The sequence below is a fragment of the Scyliorhinus torazame genome, chromosome 30 (genome assembly GCF_047496885.1).
Source record: "Scyliorhinus torazame isolate Kashiwa2021f chromosome 30, sScyTor2.1, whole genome shotgun sequence".
Taxonomy (NCBI): domain Eukaryota; kingdom Metazoa; phylum Chordata; class Chondrichthyes; order Carcharhiniformes; family Scyliorhinidae; genus Scyliorhinus; species Scyliorhinus torazame.
The window spans coordinates 5,896,550-5,914,927 of record NC_092736.1 but is presented as its reverse complement, the minus strand read 5'-3'; the positions used below and the strand labels follow the sequence as shown (position 1 = coordinate 5,914,927).

Sequence of the window (18,378 nt, the reverse complement as noted above, 5' to 3'; positions counted from 1 at the left end):
GTGCAACTTTACAGAGATATAGAAAGGGAATATGTAGGAAACTGCTAGATCAGCTCACTCGGCAGCTGGGAGAGATAGCTCCTTTTTCAGCCACGATGGAGCAAGTGTGAGTTTCCAGCTTCAGGCTGCTCTCACCTACCCCAGGTCTGTCTCCACATGAATTCCAGGTTTTTGGTGGCAGCAAAGTGTTTTTTGATGGAGTAATGCACTCGCTGGATCAGCATGCTGGTCAGGTTGGCTCGTTTCAGCAGATAGGACATGGTTGAGCTGTGCCCAAAGGGATCAATTGCCCAGCCAGATTTTGGAATCACTCCTGTCAATGTGAAAAACAGGAACATACACTGGGTAAACATAACAAAAGAAATGAAACAGAAAGCAACAAGGACACCACATTGTGTCCCCCAGGTGTGGGCAAAGATACAAAATCATTAACAAATCCTAAATACATTCAGAGTTTAAAAACAGAAGTCTGAGTTCATTCTACACCACTGGAAGCACGAGATTTCAAATGGTACTTTTAGAAATGATCAGCTCCTCTCTACCTCATTACCAAACATGCTCTTTTCTTCTGCTACGGATGCTGAATGTGCTTCCTCATGTACCCTCCAGTACCCACACCTCCTTGATGAGCTTATAAAGGAGTGCTGGTAGACAATTTGACTGGGCAGCTTTGGTGGTACTTAATGAGGAACCTGTGGTGATTTACAGGTCTTTAATCCCTCAGAACTGGTTCCATTTCAGCTGGATCTTCCAAAATTCTCACATGAACGTACTGCAATCCCCAATGTGCTCATTGCTCAAAGCTACCCCTTAATTGGCAATCTGACTTGAAACACCAAAAGGCAGCCGGTGTAGTAAATGGCATTAGACTGTCAAAATTTGTGGCGGTGTCGAGGGAACTTCAAACTCTATCTAACCCCGTGCTGTACCTGTCCTGGGAGTGTTTGATGGGGACAGTGTAGAGGGAGCTTTACTCCGTATCTAACCCTGTGCTGTACCTGTCCTGGGAGTGTTTGATGGGGACAGTGTAGAGGGAGCTTTACTCCGTATCTAACCCTGTGCTGTACCTGTCCTGGGAGTGCTTGATGGGGACAGTGTAGAAGGAGCTTTACTCTGCATCTAACCCCTAAGCTGTACCTGTCCTGGGAGTGTTTGATGGGGACAGTGTAGAGGGAGCTTTACTCTGTATCTAACCCCGTGCTGTACCTGTCCTGGGAGCGTTTGATGGTGACAGTGTAGAGGGAGCTTTACTCTGTATCTAACCCCGTGCTGTGTCCTGGGAGTGTTTGATGGGGACAGTGTAGAGGGAGCATTACTCTGTATCTAACCCTGTGCTGTACCTGTCCTGGGAGTATTTGATGGGGACAGTGTAGAGGGAGCTTTACTCTGTATCTAACCCCGTGCTGTGTCCTGGGAGTGTTTGATGGGGACAGTGTAGAGGGAGCATTACTCTGTATCTAACCCTGTGCTGTACCTGTCCTGGGAGTGTTTGATGGGGACAGTGTAGAGGGAGCTTTACTCTGTATCTAACCCTGTGCTCTACCTGTCCTGGGAGTGTTTGTTGGGGACAGTGTAGAGGGAGCATTACTCTGTATCTAACCCTGTGCTGTATCTGTCCTGAGAGTGTTTGATGGGGACTGTGCAGAGGGAGCTTTACTCTGTATCTAACCCCGTGCTGTACCTGTCCTGGGAGTGTTTGATGGGGACAGTGTAGGGGGCTGGTTTAGCACACTGGGCTAAATCGCTGGCTTTGAAAGCAGACCAAGGCAGGCCAGCAGCACGGTTCAATTCCCGTAACAGCCTCCCCGAACAGGCGTCAGAATGTGGCGACTAGGGGCTTTTCACAGTAACTTCATTTGAAGCCTACTTGTGACAGTAAGCGACTTTAATTTTTTGGATAGTCAGAGGCTTTTCCCCAGGGTAGAGGGGTCAATTACTAGGGGGCATAGGTTTAAGGTGAGAGGGGCAAGGTTTAGAGTAGATGTACGAGGCAAGTTTTTTTACGCAGAGGGTAGTGGGTGCCTGGAACTCGCTACCGGAGGAGGTGGTGGAAGCAGGGACGATAGTGACATTTAAGGGGCATCTTGACAAATACATGAATAGGATGGGAATAGAGGGATACGGACCCAGGAAGTGTAGAAGATTGTAGTTTAGTCGGGCAGCATGGTCGGCCTGGGCTTGGAGGGCCGAAGGGCGTGTTCCTGTGCTGTACTTTTCTTTGTTTGTACTGTCTGTATGTGCTTTCTTTTTTTATATAAAGCTTAATGTTGACAATGGGAAAACATTTTATTTGAGGATTAACATCCCATGAGCAACATTCACAGCAAAAAACAAAATCCACCATTCCTTAAAGTTACGTCAACATCATAACTCTTCAACGTGGACTCTTACCAATATTTTTCTCCATCCACTGATGTCCTTCGATTAGCTGGTCGATCATTGCAAAGTAATGGGAGTTGGCTTCATCGGTCATTACCCAGCCTCCTGTCACAAACTCCAACTGACCATTAGCTGCGAGCCTGGTGACCAAATAAAACGATGCACATTCAGCCAATATTGGTCAGTCAGACACTGGCCCCATTAAACCCAAGGTATAACTGAAGAGCTGCCCATTGGAAGCTTTATAGTGAAGCCAATCGCTCGTAGTAAACACCATCAACATTCCATTGCTTTAGCTCAGTGGGCTAGACAGCTGGTTTGTGATGCAGAACAAGGCCAGCAGTGCGGATTCCCGTACCAGCCGAGAATTCACCCTGTGTGTACCCGGACAGGCGCCCGAATGTGGCGACTAGGGATTTTTCACACTAACTTCAGTACAGTGTTAATGTAACAATACTTGTGACAATAAGGGTTATTTATTTTTATTTTGTTTTAGCAAGATAATAAAGCTGATCATTCTTCTGAGTTCTGGGGACAAATGGTGCCAGTGCCCAAGGGCAGGGGAGATGGGGAAAAATTGAAAGCAACCGGGTTCGCCACCAGCAACCTCTGCTGAAAATGACATCATATCAGGAGGCTGATCTGTGATGCTTCTATAGGTCAGCAGCCTGCTAAGCACTCAGGGCTTGATGATCGTCTACTGGCGTACACTGGGGAAGGGGAGTTCAGGCCTGTGAAATGCTTCCCAGTGCGAGTCAATGGCTTATTTAAGTGAAGCACCTTGGCCGAGCATACCTGCGCACGGCAGACCTTTGCTGAATGTCAATGTTGTCCCACCATTTGGAAAAGAAGGAAATCTCTGCCCAGATGAAGCGGCGCTTTGGGTCCTCCTGCAGCTTCAGCAGCATGTTATTCAGAATATGCTGTGTCTGGTCTTGGTAATATTTGTCAAATGTCTTTAACCAGCCTGGACAGAAACGAGAGTTAAAACCATCAGGGTTTTAATACTTGGTACCGTTTCACATCTCAGAAACAATCCTGAATATTTCACAGGCAAGGTGTTTCCAGAAGTGCAGCCAGTGTTGTTATAATAGATACAGATAGCAGCCAACCTGCACAGAGCAAGATCCCGCGACTAGATGAATGGTTAGTTAATCAACAGTGATGGCCCCGGATCTCAGACTGGCTGCTTAATCCCCACCACAAAGTGTCATAGGATATTCGACATCCAGCAGAACCGGCCTCAGTGCAGCGCTCTCTCATGCTGCACTGGACTGTCTACAGAGATTATGCCCAAGTCCTGGACGGGGGCCTGAACCCATGAACTCTGACTCAAGAGTGTTAAAAGAAAACGTATCTCCCCAACAACTAGTTGCTACGAATGTAGCATGCCTAGGTTCGCAGCTTGACAAGACCTACAAAACACCAGAACTAAGATCAATATTAAAAACAGCCACGGCTCCACAGGCTAGCTGGCTGCAAAACGTACAACCCGCTTGTTAAACTTGGGTCACAAGCAAAGATTCCAGGAATCACAACTTAGGCCAGTTTTAATAAAGCCACCAGATGTGACATGTATATAAAAAGCAAAGCCACGCTACGTTCTTGATAAATTCAACACTAACGGACTCGAGACCCATTTCCCTTCCAATGGTATACGTTCTCAAACTCCCAGGGCTCCCTCACCTGGATCGTTGTGGGAATGGGGAACCACATACACCTGTAATGGGTCGCTGTCCCACTCGTGCTCATCGTACGTGATCTCGAAGCCTTGCTTCCAAGCGCCACCGTCCAAGTTGTCAAACTTCAACAGCGAGTAAACATCCAGCATCTGTCAAGAGCAAACAGCAGGAATTTACCCAGCAGCTCCAAGGAGACGCGGGCAGGTGAGTTTGGACTGCCGAAATTTGCAAACACTGACCAGTCCACGACAGACATCATCATTAATTCTAGCCTCAAGCCCCACATTGGAGCAGGGTCCAGTTACTGAGCGAGTGCATTCATCCCAATTACAAGCACTGATCACGTGCCCTTGGAACACTGCAAGGATGACTTTGATTACTTTGTTTATTCAGAATACATATTTAGGCTTGCACTGCAAGATAATTCCAAATAAAAGCTGCATCCGGAAGGCTGCGCTAATTACAATTTAAATTCAAATCATCGAGCAGTTCCGAAGTTTCTACTTCCCGAAGGACAGGCTCATGGTACACTGGGTTATTAGACTTGTCTCGAGCTTGTCCTTAATGAATAAATCAGATATTAGAGAAAATGCTGAAAATTAAACCAGTTGATCATCAGAATGAGAAAAGACAGGTGTAGAATCTTGCCAGAACTGGTCACGTGCCAAAGGACATCTTGTCACTTTACACATTGACTGCTTTTATTTTAGATGGTTTGCATTTAATGATTTTAAATGTCTACTGCTGCAAATAATACACAAATAACTTGGTTCAGTAAATATGGATATGGAGAACAATCTAGAAATTTCAATTGTAGGCACCTAGGCTTCACAAAACCAGTGTCCAGATGAAATGCAGAATTGATCCCTAGATCCAGCAGCACAGGGATTACGTCATTTGAATCAGATGATCCGGTTACGAACAGGTAACAAAGTCGGTATCCCTTTGAAATGCTCGGCTATCAAGGTCACTTTCCTCTGCATCAATGCTTGTTACCCAAGTACCTGAGCAATGGAGCAAGTTACTTGTGTGACTGACTGTAAATGGCGATGCAGGTATACTGTGCCCACACTACCACAAAATAGGTATGGACCTGGAAAACTGTGTTCATCAGCACAGGAAGAAGTAACAGCCCCTCCGACACAAACGCAACTGATGTCATTCCTTTTGTTGTTGGGGAACTGGGGGGTTCTGACGGGGCCACTATTATTACAGGTGTGAGGAAGCAGGAATTCTGCAGTTCTTGTGGTTACGATGCTGCCATACTGACAACAAAACAAATTCCTAGGACACTGATGCAGTGATGATAAATGAATGGTGACGTACAAATCAGTATGGTGCAGGATTCAAGAGGGGAGATTAGGGGTGATGTTCCCACGACATTGCCACTTTCGGTGATGGGAGTTCAGAAGGGAAACAGCTGCTTTATTGATCCCACGCTGTGCAGGTCCACTCCATACGTCGATCACTCCCGTGAGGAACAGTTACATTTGTCTTTTGCCGATTAAACCAGTGTCCCACTAATTTGTACTTGCATTTAGAATTTACTTTTCCTGTACAGTTTACTTTATATCCATACAGTTATCAATGCTTCCTCTAAGCAGTGCAGTGCGCAGTGGTACAGCAATGTAGAGTGTTCTGCACAGGGTACAAAAGGTTCCCTTTAAGATGCAAGCATGCTTAGCCACAGAGAAATTTAAAGGGGTCGCGCAATACAACAAACATCCACAGCAGAGAGGAATTAGAGGAACCATTGATAGTCACCTCTAATTAAGGTATAGGGGAGATCAAATTGAGGTATACACGATGCTAAAATGTATGTAAAGTAGACGAGGAGCCAATGCTTCCTCTATGGGACATTCTAAAACGAGGTGTCATAATCTTGGGATAAGAGGTAGCAAATTTAAAACAGATTTGAGGAAAAACTACTTCTCCCAAAGGGTTGTGAATCTGGAATTCGCTGCCCCAGAGTGCAGTGGATGCTGGGACAGCGAGTAAATTTGAGGAGTTAAGACAGATTTTTAACTGGTAATGGGTTTAAGGGTTATGGAGGACGGGCAGGGCAGTGGAGTTGAGGCCAGGATGGGATCAGCCATGATCACATTGAGGGTGTTAGGCTCGAGAGGCTAAATTGCCGACTTCCGCTCCCAGGTCATGTGTTCCAGGGAGGAGATGCTCTGGCTGATTGCACAATCCAGCTCTAGGTCTGTAACATTGTAGGTAGCAGATGAGGAACACATCAGCCATGATAGAATGGCAGAGCAGACTCAATGGGCCGAATGACCTAATTCTGCTCCTATATCTTATGAACTCTCCTTCGATCCTTTCCGGGACAGAAATTCCCACAAGTATGTCAGTGTTAGGAACTAGTCTTGCTCTCTTCTGCGCTGTTTCCAATGTCAGAACATTATGATTCCCTGGCCAGAGCTGGGCCTGCTGCTGAATATGGAATTTGTTTTTCTCGACAAATAGCACGGCGTTGTACTTTGAGAACATTTCACCTGGGGCACCAGACACGAAGAATAGTCCAAACTATAAAAGCCAGATAATGCAGGCTAGCTTTTGTGCAGGCGGTTATTTTTCATGTCGGGTTTGGAGGGCAATGAGAGCCCTTTCACAGTCTTCCGGATAAGAACATGCATTTATACAGGACATTTCACATCCTCAATGCACTTTGCAACCAACGGACTACTTTTGAACGACAGCATTATATAGATAAACATGGCAGTCATACAGCACAGCAGGGACCCACACTGGTCAAAGAATAAATGATGCCCAGGAAAACATTGCCTTTGAATTGGAATGTAGGATCTTTTATGCAAAATTGAAGAGGCACACAAGACCTCATTTTAATGACTCATTCAAAATGACAGGACTCCCCGTCAGTGCAGCACTTCCTCAATGCTGCACTGAAATGTCAGCCTGATGTGTGTCGAGGGGGGACGGGGGGGGACCTGGATAAAATATCGCAGTCACATTGTAGGCTGTCAGTTTTAAATTAAGGCGATTATCTTCCCCATTGCAATCAGAATCTTATCTTGTCAAAAAGGCTTTAGATAAAAAATTGATCCATGCAGATTAGCAGACAGTGGGAATATGTGCGATCATTGCTTCATCAGGTTTCCCCTACCTGCACGTCTGTCTTTTGCCCTTTATTCCCAAGGGCAAACTGGCAATCCTGGGGTGACACAGAGAGAAAGGTCGGGTGATTGTCTGCGGGTAAAGTCCAAGAGCCATTTCCCTGGTAAGCGATCAGTCCTGGGAGACCCCTGGCATTCTCTGTCAACTCCAGCACAGAGTCCTTGATGTGACTGATTATCTGGTGATTTTCTTCCAAAAGCTGCTCCAATTGCTCAATGCGATTCTGCAGCACAGAGATTTGACTCTGTGTTGGGAAAACAAAAAGGGGGAGAAAGGCAATGTTATATTTTTCAGGAATTTGACACCAGCTTTACCATCCTAATTTGCTGCCATACAGAATGGCTAAAAGCTAAAATCGATCGGACAACTACGCAAAATGACTCCAAGAAGCACAGTGGTTAGCACTGTTGCTTCACAGTGCCAGGGTCCCAGGTTCGATTCCCGGCTTGGGTCACCGTCTGTGGAGAGTCTGCACGTTCTCCCCGTGTCTGCGTGGGTTTCCTCCGGGTGCTCCGGTTTCCTCCCACAAGTCCCGAAAGACGTGCTGTTAGGTGAATTGAACATTCTGAATTCTCCCTCAGTGTACCCGAACAGGCGCCGGAATGTGGCGACGAGGGGATTTTTGTTTTTTAAATTTAGAGTACCCAATTCATTTTTCCCCAATTAAGGGGCAATTTAACGTGACCAATTTACCTACCCTGCACATGTTATGGTTGTGGGAGCAAAACCCACACAAACACGGGGAGAATGTGCAAACTCCACGCGGACAGTGACCCAGAGCCGGGATCGAACCTGGGACCTTGGCGCCGTGAGGCAGCAGGGCTAACCCACTGTGCCACCGTGCTGCCCCTATCAGGAGTTACACTTCACAACACTGCTGTCCTCAGCATCACCCAACCTTCCCATCCAGCCCTCCAAAAACAGATACAACGCACAATAATCTGGCCATTCAGCTTTTTAAAAATTAAAAGTAACGATTCTCTGTCCATGGCCTTCACTAACTCACCAAGGCCTTCCAATTCCCACCCCAAACAGGCTCTCGCACCCTTTCCTCCAGCTACACCCTTATCTTCTTCTCGGACAGCTGGTCACTCTACTGATCGTAAATTCTCCAAAAGAAACATTTTTCTAACCTGTAGAAATGTCTATGCCAAGCGGTTTTTGCCATAAATCATCCATTTGAAAGTGGAAATTTACCCAATGCAACAGCACGCAATTTACTTTGCAAGATCTGACACTTAATTGATTTGCTGTTAGCACGTTACTCCGACAGCAGAATGCGGTTTAATCACTTGGGAACACAAGAAATAGGAGGAGTCAATCATTCAAACTTGCTCCGCCATTCAATACGCTGTTGGCCAATTGCTCTCCCGGCCGATCCCTACATCTGTCCCCAGCCTTAAATGTGCTCAATGATGGAGCATCCACAACCCTCTGGGGTGGAGAAATCCAAAGATTCACTATTTGAGCAACTTCTCATGTTAGTCCTAAAGGAACGACCCTTTATCCTGAGACTGCCCCCCGCCCCCCTCCCAGTTAGAGATTCCCCGAGCAGCAGAAACAATCTCAGTATCTATCCCATCAAACTCTATCAGAATTTTGTAGGTTTCTTACTCTTCTAAGAGAACACTAGCCCAATTTGCTCAGCCTCTCATCATAGAACTCCCGCATAGCAGGTGGCAATTTAATGAATCTTTGCTGTAAAAACCCCAATGCAAGCATATCCTTTCTGAAATGTGGAGACCATAACTGCACACAATACTCCAGATGTGGCCTCACCAAAACCCTCTTTTTTTAAATAAATTTAGAGTGCCCAATTTATTTTCTCCAATTAAGGGGCAATTTAGCATGGGCAATCCACCTACCCTGCACATCTTTGGGTCATGGGGGCGAAACCCACGCAGACACGGGGAGAATATGCAAACTCCACACGGACAGTGACCCAGAGCTGGGACCGAACCTGGGACCTCGGCGCCGTGAGGCACCAGTGCTATCACCAATACCCCCTCGTCCTTGTCAACCATAATCAGGATCCTGACATTGGCCAACAATTAATTTCAAAGTCTTTTAAGTATCATTGGCTGACACTTGGCAACAGGTTACACTTGGCATGGAAAACATCAACAGCCTCACCCAGAATAAGCCCACACAGCACGAAAAGTGTAAAACGGTAGTTTTTTTAAAACTGGCAACTAAATGGCAACTGCCTTGTCTCAGATGAACACTCTCCAAAAATATGATTTAACAGTCCAATATACAATTATTTATAGCAACGACCTATACATATTATACATATATATTAACAACCCTGAGTGTCCTTCTGGTTCCTCCCCCCCCCGCCCCCCCCCCCCCCCCCCCCCACCCACCCCCCTGGGCTGCTGCTGCTGCCTTCTTTTCCATTCCCTCTATCTTTCTGTGAGGTATTCGACGAACGGTTGCCACCGCCTGGTGAACCCTTGAGCCGATCCCCTTAGGACGAACTTAATCCGTTCCAGCTTTATAAACCCTGCCATGTCATTTATCCAGGTCTCCATCCCCGGGGGCTTGGCTTCCTTCCACATCAACAGTATCCTGCGCCGGGCTACTAGGGACGCAAAGGCCAAAACATCGGCCTCTCTCGCCTCCTGCACTCCCGGCTCTTGTGCAACCCCAAATATAGCCAACCCCCAGCTTGGTTCGACCTGGACCCCCACTACTTTCGAAAGCACCTTTGTCACCCCCACCCAGAACCCCTGTAGTGCCGGACATGACCAGAACATGTGGGTGTGATTCGCTGGGCTTCTCGAGCATCTCGCACACCTATCCTCTACCCCAAAAAATTTACTGAGCCGTGCTCCAGTCATATGCGCCGTGTAACACCTTAAATTGAATCAGGCTTAGCCTGGCACACGAGGACGATGAGTTTACCCTACTTAGGGCATCCGCCCACAGCCCCTCCTCAATCTCCTCCCCCAGCTCTTCTTCCCATTTCCCTTTCAGCTCATCTACCATAATCTCCCCCTCGTCCCTCATTTCCCTATATATATCTGACACCTTACCGTCCCCCACCCATGTCTTTGAGATCACTCTGTCCTGCACCTCATGCGTCGGGAGCTGCGGGAATTCCCTCACCTGTTGCCTCGCAAAAGCCCTCAGTTGCATATACCGGAATGCATTCCCTTGGGGCAACCCATATTTCTCGGTCAGCGCTCCCAGACTTGCGAACTTCCCATCCACAAACAGATCTTTCAGTTGCGTTACTCCTGCTCTTTGCCATATTCCAAATCCCCCATCCATTCTCCCCGGGGCAAACCTATGGTTATTTCTTATCGGGGACCCCACCAAGGCTCCCGTCTTTCCCCTATGCCGTCTCCACTGTCCCCAAATTTTCAAAGTCGCCACCACCACCGGGCTTGTGGTGTATTTCTTCGGTGAGAACGGCAATGGGGCCGTCACCATAGCTTGTAGGCTAGTCCCCCTACAGGACGCCCTCTCCAATCTCTTCCACGCCGCTCCCTCCTCTTCTCCCATCCACTTACTCACCATTGAGATATTGGCGGCCCAGTAGTACTCACTTAGGCTCGGTAGTGCCAGCCCCCCCCTATCCCTACTACGCTGTAAGAATCCCTTCCTCACTCTCGGGGTCTTCCCGGCCCACACAAAACTCATGATACTCTTTTCGATCCTTTTGAAAAAAGCCTTCGTGATCACCACCGGGAGGCACTGAAACACAAAGAGGAATCTCGGGAGGACTACCATTTTAACCGCCTGCATCCTCCCTGCCAGTGACAGGGATACCATGTCCCATCTCTTGAAATCCTCCTCCATTTGTTCCACCAATCGCGTTAAATTTAACCTATGCAATGTACCCCAAGTCTTGGCTATCTGGATCCCCAAGTAACGAAAGTCCCCCGTTACCTTGCTCAGCGGAAAGTCCTCTATTTCTCTGCTCTGCTCCCCTGGATGCACCACAAACAACTCACTTTTCTCCATGTTCAGTTTATATCCTGAGAATTCTCCAAACTCCCGAAGTGTCTGCATTATCTCTGGCATCCCCTCCGCCGGGTCCGCTACATATAACAAGTCATCCGCATACAGAGATACCCGGTGTTCTTCTCCTCCTCTAAGTACTCCCCTCCACTTCTTGGAACCCCTCAGTGCTATTGCCAGGGGCTCAATCGCCAGTGCAAACAATAATGGGGACAGAGGGCATCCCTGCCTTGTCCCTCTATGGAGCCGAAAGTATGCAGAACCCCGTCCATTCATGACCACACTCGCCACTGGGGCCCTATACAACAGCTGCACCCATCCAACATACTCATCTCCAAAACCAAATCTCCTCAGCACCTCCCACAAATAATCCCACTCCACTCTATCAAATGCTTACTCGGCATCCATCGCCACCACCATCTCCGCTTCCCCCTCTGATGGTGGCATCATCATTACCCCTAGCAGCCTCCGTATATTCGTATTCAGCTGTCTCCCCTTCACAAACCCAGTTTGGTCCTCATGGACCACCCTCGGGACACAATCCTCTATCCTCATTGCCATTACCTGGGCCAGAATCTTAGCGTCTACATTTAGGAGGGAAATAGGTCTAGAGGACCCGCATTGCAGCGGGTCCTTTTCCTTCTTTAGGAGAAGCGATATCGTTGCCTCAGACATAGCGGGAGCAGCTGTCCCCTTTCCTTTGCCTCATTAAAGGTCCTCATCAGTAGCGGGGCGAGCAAGTCCACATATTTTCTGTAAAATTCAACTGGGAATCCATCTGGTCCCGGAGCCTTCCCGCCTGCATGCTCCTAATTCCTTTCACTACTTCCTCTATTTCAATCTGTGCTCCCAGTCCCACCCTTTCCTGCTCCTCCACCTTGGGAAATTCCAGCCGGTCCAGAAAGCCCACCATTCTCTCCCTCCGATCCGGGGGTTGAGCTTCGTATAATTTTTTATAAAATGCCTTGAACACTCCATTCACTCTCTCCGCTCCCCGCTCCATCTCTCCTTCCTCATCCCTCACTCCCCCTATTTCCCTCGCTGCTCCCCTTTTCCTCAATTGGTGGGCCAGCAACCTGCTCGCCTTCTCCCCATATTCGTACTGTACACCCTGTGCCTTCCTCCACTGTGCCTCTGCAGTACCCGTTGTCAGCAAGTCAAATTCTACGTGTAGCCTTTGCCTTTCCCTGTACAGTCCCTCCTCCGGTGCCTCCGCATATTGCCTGTCCACCCTCAGAAGTTCTTGCAGCAACCGCTCCCGTTCCCTACTCTCCTGCTTTCCTTTATGTGCCCTTATTGATATCAGCTCCCCTCTAACCACTGCCTTCAGCACCTCCCAGACCACTCCCACCTGGACCTCCCCATTATCATGGAGTTCCAAGTACTTTTCAATGCACCCCCTCACCCTTAGACACACCCCCTCATCTGCCATTAGTCCCATGTCCATTCTCCAGGGTGGGCGCCCTTCTGTTTCCTCCCCTATCTCCAAGTCCACCCAATGTGGAGCGTGATCCGAAATGGCTATAGCCGTATACTCCGTTCCTCTCACCTTCGGGATCAACGCCCTTCCCAAAACAAAAACGTCTATTCGCGAATAGACTTTGTGGACATAGGAGAAAAACGAAAACTCCTTACTCCTAGGTCTGCTAAATCTCCACGGGTCTACTCCTCCCATCTGCTCCATAAAATCTTTAAGCACCTTGGCTGCTGCCGGCCTCCTTCCAGTCCTGGACCTCGACCAGTCCAGCCCTGGTTCCAACACCGTATTGAAATCTCCCCCCATTACCAACTTTCCCACCTCTAGGTCCGGAATGCGTCCTAGCATACGCCTCATAAAATTGGCATCATCCCAGTTCGGGGCATATAAGTTTACCAAAACCACCGTCTCCCCCTGTAGTTTGCCACTCACCATCACGTATCTGCCCCCGCTATCCGCCACTATAGTCTTTGCCTCAAACATTACCCGCTTCCCCACTAATATAGCCACCCCCCTGTTTTTCGCATCTAGCCCCGAATGGAACACCTGCCCCACCCAACCTTTGCGTAGTCTCACCTGGTCTATCAGTTTCAAGTGCGCTTCCTGTAACATAACCACGTCTGCCTTAAGTTTCTTAATGTGTGCGAGTACCCGTGCCCTCTTTATCGGCCCGTTCAGCCCTCTCACGTTCCACGTAATCAGCCGGGTTGGGGGGCTTTTTACCCCCCCCCCCCTTGTCGATTAGCCATCCCCTTTTTCCAGCTCCTCAGCCGGTTCCCACGCAGCTGTGTCCCCCCCAGGCGGTGCCCCCCCGCCCATCCCACCCCATACCAGCTCCCCCCTCTCCCCAGCAGCAGCAGCCCAATAATTCCCCCCTCCCACCCCCCCCCGCTAGATCCCCCACTAGCATAGTTACACCCCCCATGTTGCTCCCAGAAGTCAGCAAACTCTGGCCGACCTCGGCTTCCCCCCCGTGACCTCGGCTCGCACCGTGCGACGCCCCCTCCTTCCTGCTTCCCTACTCCCCCCATGATTATCATAGCGCGGGAATCGAGCCCGCTCTTCCCCCTTGGCCCCGCCCCCAATGGCCAACGCCCCATCTCCTCCACCTCCTTTCCTCCCCCCACCACCTCCTGTGGAAGAGAGAAAAGTTACCACATCGCAGGATTAATAACATAAAACTCCTCTTGCCCCCCTTTTTACCCCCCTCTTCGCCCCACCACTTTGTTTCAAACGTTCTTTTTTAAAAATTATTATTAAATAACCCGCTCATTCCAATTTTTCTTCCACGATAAAAGTCCACGCCTCATCCGCCGTCTCAAAGTAGTGGTGCCTCCCTTGATATGTGACCCACAGTCTTGCCCGTTGCAGCATTCCGAATTTTATCTTCTTTTTGTGAAGCACCGCCTTGGCCTGATTAAAGCTCGCCCTCCTTCTCGCCACCTCCGCACTCCAGTCTTGATATACGCGGATCACCGCGTTCTCCCACTTACTGCTCCGAGTTTTCTTTGCCCATCTAAGGACCATCTCTCTATCCTTAAAACGGAGGAATCTCACCACTATGGCTCGAGGAATTTCTCCTGCTCTCGGTCCTCGCGCCATCACTCGGTATGCTCCCTCCACCTCCAGCGGACCCGCCGCTCCCATTAACGAGTGCAGCATCGTGCTCACATATGCCCCGACGTCCGCTCCCTCCGCACCTTCAGGAAGACCAAGAATCCTTAGGTTGCTCCTCCTCGCGTTGTTCTCCAGCGCCTCCAGCCTTTCCACACATCGTTTATGGTGTGCCTCGTGCATCTCCGTCTTCACCACCAGGCCCTGTATGTCGTCCTCATTCTCGGCAGCCTTTGCCTTCACGACCCGAAGCTCCCGCTCCTGGCTCTTTTGCTCCTCCTTTAGCCCTTCGATCGCCTGTAATATCGGGGCCAACAGCTCCTTCTTCATTTCCTTTTTGAGTTCTTCCACGCAGCGTTTCAAGAACTCGTGTTGTTCAGGGCCCCATATTAAACTGCCACCTTCCGACGCCATCTTGGTTTTTGCTTGCCTTCCTTGCCGCTGCTCTAAAGGATCCACCGCAATCCGGCCACTTCCCTCTCCTTTTTTCATCCGTATCCAGGGGGGATTCCCTTCTGGTTCGCCGCACAGTACTTTTAGCCGTTAAAATTGCCGTTGGGGCTCTTATTAAGAGCCCAAAAGTCCGTTCCACCGGGAGCTGCCGAAACGTGCGACTCAGCTGGTCATCGCCGCACCCGGAAGTCAAAACGGTACAGTTTTAATCAGAGGAGCCCATAGCTAACTACCCCAGTACTTTGATTGGATGGACATTGGGTTTCTGCAGCAGTAGGAACATAAAATCTCTGGTTTGTATTAATAATAATCTTTATTATTGTCACAAGTAGGGTTACATTAACACTGCAATGAAGTTACTGTGAAAAGCCCCTCGTCGCCACATTCCGGCACCTGTTCGGGTACACAGAGGGAGAATTCAGAATGCCCAATTCACCTAACAGCACGTCTTACAGGACTTGTGGGAGGAAACCCACGCAGACACGGGGAGAACATGCAGACTCCGCACAGACAGTGACCCAAGCCAGGAATCGAACCTGGAACCCTGACGCTGCGAAGCAACAGTGCTAACCACTGTGCTACCCTTATGTGGGATGGAAACTTATGTACAATGACCCTCACACATGGTCACATCATGACCAGTAGCCTTGACTAATTTCTCCCTCATACATGCTGTGCTCCAAACGTCCCCAGTTTTAAAATTGGTTCCCTCATTCTGGCATTCAAAACTTTCCTTCCCTTCCTTAATCTCCTCACCCCCACACTCATCCATTCTGAACTTCTATTTTTAATAACCTCTTGCACTATTGTCATGAGAGAGTACCTTTAAGAAATGGGCGTTTACTACTGCAGTGATGTCGGAGTGGGTGGAGCTGGGCTGTCAGTCAGCTTTTTGCTTTCGTTTTAGGCTATTTGCTGCAGGGTGCGTTTTGGTTTCATTTTCAAAGAACAAGAACAAAGAAAAGTACAGCACAGGAACAGCCCCTTCGGCCCTCCAAGCCCGTGCCGACCATGCTGCCCGACTAAACTACAATCTTCTACATTTCCTGGGTCCGTATCCCTCTATTCCCATCCTATTCGTGTATTTGTCAAGATGCCCCTTAAATGTCACTATCGTCCCTGCTTCCACCACCACCTCCGGCAGCGAGTTCCAGGCACTCACTACCCTCTGTGTAAAGAAACTTGCCTCGTACATCTACTCTAAACCTTGCCCCTCGCACCTTAAACCTATGCCCCCTAGTAATTGACCCCTCTACCCTGGGGGAAAGCCTCTGACTATCCACTCTGTCTATGCCCCTCATAATTTTGTACACCTCTATCAGGTCGCCGCTCAACCTCCGTCGTTCCAGTGAGAACAAACCGAGTTTATTCCACCGCTCCTCATAGCTAATGCCCTCCATACCAGGCAACATTCTGGTAAATCTCTTCTGCACCCTCTCTAAAGCCTCCACATCCTTCTGGTAGTGTGGCGACCAGAATTGAACACTATATTCCAAGTGTGACTTAAGGTTCTATACAGCTGCACGTGTTAGAGCTGAAGCCAGTCAGAGCAGGTGTACTGTTGATCTCTCTGCCATGAAAAGAGTAGCTCTTGATCATTTGGTGAATTCAGAATTATAAATGTTTTTCAGTAGTGACTTTAACCAGATCTGCTTCTGTTAAAGGTTTTGTTTTAAGTCGTATGGATGTTAAACGGAAAGCTTAAAGAATTACTTAATGTTGTAGTCTTTGGGGGTTGTATTTGAATTGATGGTTGCTAAGATGTTCACTGTATATTTTAAAAAGGTTAACTGGAGTTCATAGAATAAACATTTTTTTGCTTAAAAAAATACTTTTCCATTTCTGCTGTACCACCACCTGTAGAGTGGGCCATGTGCTCCCCACACCACAATCTATTAGAAGTTGTGGGTCAGGTGAACTCCATGATACAATTTGAGGTTCTCTAAACCCTGCCCCATAATAAATTGGGGGCTCGTCCGGGATAAAAGTCTATCTATTGGATTGGCTCAGTGAACTTAAAGACGGTGAGGTGTGAGCATAGTGTGGTTGCTTTTCAGGTGTGGTATTCTAGTTTTAAGTGGGGAGTGTGTTGTGGACAATGGCTCTTTCGGAGGCTCTGACGTTTTTGGGGGTGGAGACGGTTACACTCAGTACCTTACGGACAGAGACTAAAAGCAGACTGTTTAGATTTGGCAAAAAACATTGCAGTTAACATTATCTGACAAAATGCGAAAAGATGAGGTAATTATGGCAGTGGCTAAGCATTTAAAGTTGCCTGAGATACAGTCTGACTCATTAGGAATGGCAAAGATCCAGTTGCAGATTAAGCAACTTGAACACGAGAAAGAATTAAAGCAAATTGAATATGCAATGTGAGAAAAAGAGAAAGGGAGATACAGATCAAGGAAAAAGAAAAGGAGAAAGAAAGAAAGAATAGCCCTAGCAGAACAAAAAGAGGTAGAGAGGAAAGGGGAAAAAGAGAGTTTGAACTTCAGAAAATGGATATGAAACATAACAGTCAGTTAAAATTGGCAGACGTAAAGGGAAACGTGCAGTTGGAGGATAGTGATGAGGATAGTGAGAAAGAGCGTCATAGTCGAAGGCTTGGTGGGGATCTATTTAAATATGTCCAAGCATTGCCAAGATTTGACGAAAAGGAGGTAGAAGCCTTTTTCATTTCATTTGAGAAGGTAGCTAAACAAATGAAATGGCCACAGGACATGTGGGTATTACTGATTCAAACAAAGCTGGTAGGTAGAGCTAGTGAAGTGTTTGCATCACTACCGGAGGTATCTGAGACGTAGGAGGAGGTATCCGAGACGCACGAGGTGAAAAAATCCATCTTAGGTGCATATGAACTAGTGCCTGAAGCCTACAGCTAAAGGTTTAGAAATTTAAGGAAAGAATTTGGTCAAACATACATGGAGTTTGAAAGGATCAAACAGAGTAATTTAGATAGGTGGATAAGGGCTTTGAAAATAGACCAAACGTATGAAGCTCTCAGAGAAATTATACTTTTGGAGTTAAAAAATTCAATTCCTGATGTAGTGAGAACTCATGTGGAAGAGCAGTGTTAAAACTGCAGGGTTAGCAGCAGAAATGGCAGATGATTATGAATTAGTTCATAAATCGAAGCTTGGTTTCCGACATCAGTTTCAGCCTGTGAGGGATAGAAACTGGGGACATGAGAAATACTCAAGTGGTAAAGGTAAAGGTGATCTGATGGGAGATAATAAAGAGAGTGTACCTCAGATTTAAAAAGAAATCCAGGAGAGTGGAAAAGAAATTAAAAATTTCAAATGTTTTCACTGTAATAAACTAGGCCATGTAAAGTCACAGTGTTGGTAGTTGAAGAAAAGCACTGGGAAGGCTGATGTGGTAAAACAGGATAAGACAGTAGGGTTTGTGAAAGTGGTAAAGGAAAGCTCAAGTGAAGCGAAGGAGGTGCAAAAGATTGTACAGCTTGATCAAAAGGTGATTGATAAGAAGGTGCCAGATCTCTTTAAAGAATTTACTTGTGTGGGTAAAGTTTACTCATGTGTATCAGGAGGAGCAGGTAAAGAAGTCACAATTTTAAGAGATACTGGAGCTAGTCAATATTTCATGGTTAGAGATGAGGAGTTATGTAGTTTGGGAAGAATGTTGCCAGAAAAGGTGGTAATA

The 18,378-nt window shown here is 47.6% G+C and overlaps 1 protein-coding gene across 2 annotated transcripts in view; it reads right to left on the bottom strand.

Moving 5' to 3' along the window:
* The window catches only part of man2a2 (mannosidase, alpha, class 2A, member 2), a 62,933-nt gene that overhangs the window by 39,398 nt on the left and 5,157 nt on the right, over positions 1-18,378 (bottom strand). For both annotated transcript variants that reach the window (XM_072492705.1, XM_072492704.1), the window contains exons 2-6: positions 7,192-7,446; positions 4,066-4,210; positions 3,175-3,346; positions 2,392-2,519; positions 140-313 (exon numbers count right to left, since the gene is read on the bottom strand). In XM_072492705.1, coding sequence (XP_072348806.1) covers positions 140-313; positions 2,392-2,519; positions 3,175-3,346; positions 4,066-4,210; positions 7,192-7,446 — 874 coding nt within the window. The remainder of the gene's footprint in view (positions 1-139; positions 314-2,391; positions 2,520-3,174; positions 3,347-4,065; positions 4,211-7,191; positions 7,447-18,378) is intronic.